Source organism: Prionailurus viverrinus, chromosome B3 (genome assembly GCF_022837055.1).
Source record: "Prionailurus viverrinus isolate Anna chromosome B3, UM_Priviv_1.0, whole genome shotgun sequence".
NCBI classification, from domain to species: domain Eukaryota; kingdom Metazoa; phylum Chordata; class Mammalia; order Carnivora; family Felidae; genus Prionailurus; species Prionailurus viverrinus.
This window is the reverse complement of record NC_062566.1, coordinates 27,381,071-27,388,764: the sequence shown is the minus strand read 5'-3', so window position 1 is coordinate 27,388,764 and position 7,694 is coordinate 27,381,071. Positions and strand designations below refer to the sequence as shown.

Genomic DNA, 7,694 nt, shown 5'->3' with positions numbered 1-7,694 from the left:
TGTCCTCCCCCTAGGTCGTCCATGGGGACCACAGACCCAAGGAAGTGGAGTGAAGTTCTGGGTTCTAAATTCTGATCCGTACGAGCTGTGCTGGTCCCAGCCCGCTACGCCGCCAGCAGCGGCCGCAAGAGTAAGAGAGGGGGAGGGATGCGGAGTAGGCGTGCGCCAGTCCGTTCATATTTAATTTACAAAGGATCCTCGGAACGCCCGGTCGGGTGGTCTCTTTAGCTGCAGCGCTCCTCTTGCGTCTCTCTTCCCCACTTCCCTAGCTCATTAAAATGCTCAACACTCAAATCAGGAGATTGATCTCCTCAGAGGCCCCAAACCCGCGCCATCGACCCACCGCCAGAGAACCCTACGCCCCGAGGTGCGGGCTTGGGGGCCGCGTGTACCCTGAGAGCTCAATGTCTACAGAAAGGACCGGGGAAAGAGGCGGGGGTGGGGTGGGGGGCGTTTGCGTGTCTCCGGGAGCCTGTTTCCCTTCCCCTTTACTCGATTCTGGCCAGCAACTCTGTCTCCAGGGCTGCTATGGGCAGTGCGGGAGACACACATCGAGTTTCAGCCAAATGCCTCGACATTCCTGCGCCTCCGCCTCCTCGTCGCTAAAAGAAATGTCGGGGTTTCGCCAGAGACAGGGAGCGAGAGTCGGGAACAGCGAGTATTCGAATCTGCCGAGGCCGGCTGTTGTGTGAGGGTGTGAGACATGCTGGCGGTGGCGGGCCGCGGAGGCATCGGGGGATAGTGTGTGGGGTTGACGGCGCGTTTGGTGGTGAGGCTGTGAAGATGTTGGCGAGGGAGGGACGGGGAGAGAGAGAGCCTCGGGCCTTAAGTACCCAGCCCACACTGCTCGGGAGGAGCGGACGTTTTGTAACCATCCCTTTCGGTGGTGCCTCGGTCTGCCGCAGCCCCGGTGCCCCATTCGCCTGTGGCTGGCAAGATCTGAGGGCGAGGCGCGTGGGTGCGTCCAGGCCAGCCTTCTGCGGAGGCAGAGGCTGATACCGCACACCCGCCGCACCCCGCAGGGCGCACAGGCAGGCGTGTGGGGCTGTGGGCTTCAAGCGCTGGTTTTGCTACAAAAGCTGAGACTTAAAGAGTAGGGCTTAAGAGGCTGGGCAGGGTGGCGGTGGGCTGGGGAGGAGGCGTCGCTTCCCCGCGCGCCCCGCGGGGTCGTGCGTTCCAGTCTTCGGGTTGGACTGGTGGGGGGCGGGGGAGACCAGGGCTTGCATCCACCCAGATCCTGGCAAAAATAGCAGGGAGGGTGAGGCGCTCTGCTAACACTATCAATTATGCATCGTGTTGAACGTGGCTTCGGGGAGGAGGCTGCTAGTGGGGAGGGGAGTGCGGGAAGGAAGGGTCCGCGCGAGCCCGGCTGCGCGCAGCTCAGCGGGTCCCTACTCATTCCTGGTCTGTCTGTGCCACAGCCCGCATTTGCAAAAAGAGTTTAAAGGCAAAGACACGCCCCCCCCCTCAGTCGTGCTTCTTGCCTTCCCCCAAATTCCTCAAAGATGGTTTGTCTCACGTGTTGCGGGGCGTAAAAGCGGCTCGCGTTCAATTAGCAGCGAAGCTCACCGGCCCTGGCGGGACCCGCGAGTGAGGGTGAGTGAACGTGAATGTGTGTGCGCGCGGGAGGGGGAGAGGGTGAGTGTCCCGCGTGAAGGCGTGCCTTTGAAAATGAGTGTGAACGCAAGGACGGCTCAACACATTGACTCGGTTATTATTACAGGATGAGGGACAATTCTAACATGTGAAGGTCGACTGGGCGGAGGGTGTGAAGGTCTGCGTGTGTCTGTACGAAATGTGTTTGAACCGGGGGGGGGGGGGGGGCGGTGTGATTAGGCACAGGGACAATGCCTGCAAGATGTGTAAGTGCGGAGGGACGCGGGTTATGCGTGTGCGGTGAACTGGGAAGAGCCCAGACGAGGGTGGTGGGTGTGGGGGCGCCCCTTGAGACCAACGCGTCTCAGCCTCGGGGAGAGCCTCTAAGGTTTTAACAAATGTGGGCGATGCGGGAGGCGGGAGAGGCTGTGCGCGTCCCTGCTGCGCCGGGAGCGCGCGAGGACTCTGTTCAGTCTGCGGCCAGACAGACCTGGTGGGGGGTGGGGGGGGGGGAGACAGACGCGAAAGGGAAACTGAAGCAGGACCTCAGGGCCCGGGCAGTCCCCACAATTACCTGTCCCTTTCTCTGCCCCTCCCCTGTCTTCCACAGCCAGCAACAGATGTGGAAAGCGCCCTTGGGCAATCGTCTGGGCGCGGAGACATCAGTCTGGAGAAGGGGTTGCAGCCCGAGGGCAGCGCGCAGAGAGTCAGCAGCGGGTAAGCCGCGGGGACCGCCCCACAAGCTCGACCCCGGTGTGGGCAGATCCTGCCTAGGGTGCCATACCCCGCTGGTGCTGTCAGGGGGAGTCCACGGAGGGGTGGGGAGGAGCCCTCTCCCCGGACCAAAGGCGGCGTGGGGAACCTGGGTTCCTAAGGACGGGAGGGTGGGAGGGGCTCTGCCCAACCTGCCAGGAGCCCTAGAGGGGAGCTGGGGGGGGGGGGGCAGCGGGGGGCGGGGTGGTCTGCGTTAAGTGGGTTTGTGTGGCTGGGGATAAGAAGGTTTTTGTTGGGCGGGGAGGGGTTGCTCAGGCATCGTGGAGCTGCAGAAAAGGGGCGGAATCCTAGACCGTCTCCTACTTCCTTAGCTAGTGGCAGCCCCCATGACCTGTCGGTTCGGGACCCCAATGCCCTCTGGGAGCCGCCTCGCCTGCGTTCTTCGGGGATGGGAAAGGGAATCTTTAGTGACATCCCTCTCAATGCTGAAGGTCCCTGCCTGGGGGAGGATCTCCTTCCTCAGTCGGAAGTTGACATAGCAACCTCGGCTGGCCCCTCCAGGGAGTTGCAGCCCAGGGCAGGCTGCTTTGGTGTCTGATGGAGGGGGGGCCTGTGAGTCTGCTGCCAGGGGTCCCATCTCCTGCCACCCACCGCAAGTTGTGGGCATTGCCCATCCGCTGGGATTTCAGTCTCAGTGGAGGGCTTTTGTGCGCAAGTGCGCACCTGTGTCCCTGAGTGTGGGTCAGTTCGTGTGAGGACATGTGTCCTTGTGTCTGTCAGCTCCCACAATGAACAGGAAAGCAGGCAAGGGAAAACGCTGTCCTGATGTTAAAGTTCAGCTGAAAGAACAATGAGGTCTCCAGAGTATAGTGTGTCCATGTCTTTGTGTTTTTGTGCTAGGAAATGTATTGTGAACCCTCTAAAAGTTTGCGGTTGGATGGCAGTGCCCCAGCGTGTGTTTGTATTGCTGTGTGCTGTCTGGGTGTGTGCGCGAGAGTGCTGTGCGTGGGACAAAGAGTTGGAGGAAGGATGACAGGTCATGGACAAAAATACCTTCTCTGATTCTCCTCACGGGGTTAAACGAAGGCTCAGAAACACACGGGGCCAGGGTAGAGCCCAGAGCAGACAGGTGAGCTGCAGAGCCTCTGGAAGGACCACTGCTAGACTGAACGAGCAAGTAGGGGGGTGGAAAGCGAGGCATAAATCGGCTGGAAACGGAAATCAGGGCCCTGAGAGAGCATGCATTGAATCCTGAGATTTCCATTGAGCCCCATTCGTGTGGGAGAGAGACTCCTGAGCACAGAGGAGATTACCGGAACCCCAGGGCCTGCCCTAGATGGGTTTGCGGAGGCAGCGCTTAAAAGGGGAGGAAAGCTGGGGCTCTTAAGTCACCTTCTCCCCTCTTCCCCCCCCCCACCCCCCCCCCACCCCCCCCCCCCCCCCCCCCCCCCGGCTTCCAGCTGCAGGATCCGCGATGGTGCGCCTGCGGGCTCTGTGGCTGGCCTGGGCTCTGCTAGGAGGGGCCGCAGCTTGCCCGGAGCCGTGCGCCTGCGTGGACAAGTATGCACACCAGTTCGCCGACTGCGCCTACAAGGAGCTGCGCGAGGTGCCAGAAGGACTGCCGGCCAACGTGACCACGCTTAGTCTGTCGGCCAACAAGATCACCGTGCTGCGGCGTGGGGCCTTCGCCGACGTCACGCAGGTCACGTCGCTGTGGCTGGCGCACAATGAGGTGCGCACGGTGGAGCCGGGCGCGCTGGCGGTGCTGAGCCAGCTCAAGAACCTCGACCTAAGCCACAACCTCATATCCAGCTTCCCGTGGAGCGACCTCCGTAACCTGAGCGCGCTGCAGCTGCTCAAAATGAACCACAACCGCTTGGGCTCGCTGCCCCGGGACGCACTGGGTGCGCTGCCCGACCTGCGCTCCCTGCGCATCAACAACAACCGCCTTCGTACACTGGCCCCTGGCACCTTCGACGCGCTAAGCGCGCTGTCACATCTGCAACTCTATCACAACCCCTTCCACTGCGGTTGCAGCCTTGTGTGGCTGCAGGCCTGGGCCGCAAGCACCAGGGTTTCGTTACCCGAGCCCGACTCCATCGCGTGCGCCTCGCCTCCCGCGCTGCAGGGGGTGCCGGTGCACCGCCTGCCCGCCCTGTCCTGTGCACCACCCAGCGTGCGTCTAAGTGCTGAACCACCGCCTGAGGCACCGGACAGCCCCTGGCCCGCGGGCCTAGCGCTCCTGCTACACTGCTTCGCGGAAGGACATCCCACGCCCCGCCTGCAATGGCAACTTCAGATCCCGGGTGGCACCGTGGTCTTAGAGCCTCCGGTCCAGAGCGGGGAGGACTATGCGGATGGGGCGGAAGACAGGGAGGAGGAAGGAGATGGGGACGGGCCAACGCAGACGGAGGCCCCAATCCCGACTCCAGCACCCGCTTGGCCCGCACCCCCAGCCAACCCACGCTTCCTGGCCCTCACAAACGGTTCCCTATTGGTTCCGCTCCTGAGTGCCAAGGAAGCAGGTGTCTACACCTGCCGTGCCTACAACGAGCTGGGTGCCAACTCCACGTCACTACGCGTGGCAGTGGCGGCTTCTGGGCCCCCAAAACACGCTCCTGGCTCTGGGGGAGACTCTGATGGGCAGGCCCCTACTTCTGAGCGCAAGTCCACAGCCAAAGGCCGGGGCAACAGCGTCCTACCCTCCAAACCCGAAGGCAAAATCAAAGGCCCAGGCCTGGTCCGTGTTAGCATCCTGGGCGAGACGGAGGCGGGGCCGGAGGAGGAGGAGGAGGAGGCAGGTGAGGGAGAGGAGTCAGAAGACCAGGTCTCTGCAGATCCGGTGGAGGAGCAACGCTGTGGCCACGGGGACCCCTCGCGGTACGTGTCCAACCACGCATTCAATCAGAGCGCAGAGCTCAAGCAGCACGTCTTTGAGCTGGGCGTCATCGCGCTGGACGTGGCGGAGCGTGAGGCTCGGGTGCAGCTGACGCCGCTGGCGGCGCGCTGGGGGTCTGGGCCCAGCGGGGCTGGGGGAGCCGGGCGGCCCGGGCGGCGGCCGCTGCGCCTGCTCTACTTGTGCCCAGCGGGGGGCGGCGCAGCTGTACAGTGGTCGCGAGTGGAGGAGGGCGTCAACGCCTATTGGTTCCGCGGCCTGCGGCCTGGCACCAACTACTCAGTGTGCCTGGCGCTGGCAGGCGAGGCCTGCCACGTGCAAGTGGTGTTTGCCACCAAGAAGGAGTTGCCCTCGCTGCTGGTTATCGTGGCGGTGAGCGTGTTCCTCCTGGTGCTGGCCACCGTGCCCCTGCTGGGCGCCGCCTGCTGCCATCTGCTGGCCAAACACCCGGGTAAGCCCTATCGTCTTATACTGCGGCCCCAGGCCCCTGACCCCATGGAGAAACGCATAGCCGCAGACTTTGACCCCCGTGCGTCCTACCTCGAGTCCGAGAAAAGCTATCCGGCAGGCGGTGAGGCAGACGTCGTGGAGCCCGAGGAGACTCCCGGGGAGGGCCTTGATGAAGACGCGGAGCAGGGAGACCCAGGTGGGGACCTGCAGAGGGAGGAGAGCCTGGCGGCCTGCTCGCTGGTGGAGTCCCAGTCCAAGGCCAACCAAGAGGAGTTCGAGGCGGGCTCTGAATACAGTGATCGGCTGCCCCTGGGCGCGGAGGCGGTCAACATCGCCCAGGAGATTAATGGCAACTACAGGCAGACGGCAGGCTGAACCCCCAGCCTGACTGGCCCGCCCATTCCCATCCCCCACCTTGGGTACCTGGGAGCTGAAGCCTAGGGCTGGCAGGACGTAAGCCTCCCCACCCCCCACCCGCGACCTTCACTTACTCCGCCCCTTTACCAGACCCAACCTTCACTACTGGGGACTTCTAGTGGGGAGTGGGGCAGCTTCAGCAGTCCCAGGCCACCCACTACTGTCATTGTCCTTGTGGGTTCAGTTCCATTACCACCGCAAGCACGGTTACTAGCTGTACCCACGGACTGTGAAGCGAAATCCACACCTCTCCATTCCCACCGCAATTGTTATCTGCCAAATCTGCTCTGCAGCCTGCCCCACCGTGGGCTCTGGAACCAGAGGAAAGGGGAGAAGACGTTGGAAACATCCGGTGGTAACGCTGTGGCAGGGAGTCATTCTGGGACCCTCAGCAGATGTCCCTTTCGTGGACGGCTGTAGGGTCCTGCCTGGACCCCTATTCCGCCCTTTCCGGGGTGCATGTCCCAGAAGTCAGGACTCCGTAGCAACTCCCTAGTTTTAGTTTCAAAGCCCCCTTCCGACTCGGAAACAAACCCGTCTTCCCCCCCCCCCCCCCAATCCGCTTCTGATCAGCTGGAGCCAAGCCCGGTGCCTGGGGCGCCTTTCAGCTGCGCACTCTTTCATATTTTCGTTTTTTGTTTTTTTCCAAAGGACAACGACACTCCGGGCTGGTGCTAACACTCCCTTCCCAGCCTCTGGGAAAATTGGGTGTGTGTGAGAGGAGGGGGAGCGGGAAATCCGTTTTCTCTCTCCCTCTCTGCTAACTTAAGCGCCGCGGAACCGCCCTCCCTTTTAATGAGGAGCGTGTGGGCTTGGTCCCGGGTGAATTTCGTTGTGGGTGAGTTGGGGGTTTCGGAGATCCAAGCACTCGACAGCTCCGCTTCCGCTGCTGCACGTGGCCCAGACCTCGGTTCGACGGGGCGGGGGCGGGGGTGGGGGAGTGTGACAAAGGAAGCCCACTGCGGCCTCCTGGACGCGGTCTGTCTTAAGCGCTTGCACCCTGTTTCGCACAAAGCTGGCGTGTGACAGCGCAGCGGGATCCGGATGGAGAAAAGCCCCTAGGTCCTCCAGTCTCCCCGCCCCGCCCCTCCTTCCACAGGAACAGTTTTTGCCTGGCGTATAGTCCTAGACGAGCGTGCTCTGTAGGAGAAGTCTGTGTTCTGTAAAGTGTGACCGTGTAGTGTAGGGGGGCGGGCGGGCAGGCAGGTGGGCGGAGAGGGAGGGGATGGGAGGGTGGACGCGGCGCGGCGACTGGGGCGGGGGGGGGGGGGTACTTTTTTCGTTCTTGAAGGAACGCGTCGGGATTGGGTTTGGGGGGTTCGGGCGTCGAGACCGCCCCTGTCCACGAAGCGCAGCACAAGTGCGGCCCGGGGCGGAGTAGCCCCCCTGGAGCCCGCGCCCTTTTCTAAAGGCGTCTGTATGTAAACAGTCAATAAAGCAATCGATTTGAACTGGGCTCGGTGACTCTTTGTCGCGGGACAGTGGAAGGAAACCTGGGGGGGGGGGGGTTGCTGGAGGAAACCGCAGAAGGAAGGAGCCCCTGGATCCTCTCACTGGGATCCTTTGTGTGATTGCCTGTCGGTTTGACTGCCCTGTTGATTTTGCCAGGTGTCTACACCCG

General features: G+C 62.5%; 1 protein-coding gene across 3 annotated transcripts; it reads left to right on the top strand.

Annotated features, from left to right (window-relative positions):
• The first annotated feature begins 705 nt into the window (after positions 1 to 705).
• ISLR2 (immunoglobulin superfamily containing leucine rich repeat 2) lies at positions 706 to 7,256 on the top strand. 3 transcript variants are annotated; one of them, XM_047860985.1, is made up of 4 exons: positions 706 to 769; positions 1,506 to 1,596; positions 2,207 to 2,313; positions 3,771 to 7,256. In XM_047860985.1, exons 3-4 carry the CDS (start codon positions 2,217 to 2,219, stop codon positions 6,029 to 6,031), a joined length of 2,358 nt encoding a protein of 785 aa, XP_047716941.1. In that variant the 5' UTR covers positions 706 to 769; positions 1,506 to 1,596; positions 2,207 to 2,216; the 3' UTR covers positions 6,032 to 7,256. The 3 variants fall into 3 exon arrangements, with proteins under 3 accessions (XP_047716941.1, XP_047716940.1, XP_047716942.1); XM_047860984.1 differs by lacking the exon at positions 706 to 769 and having other exon boundaries at positions 1,363 to 1,596; XM_047860986.1 differs by lacking the exons at positions 706 to 769; positions 1,506 to 1,596 and adding an exon at positions 1,751 to 1,774.
• Positions 7,257 to 7,694: the final 438 nt, after the last annotated feature.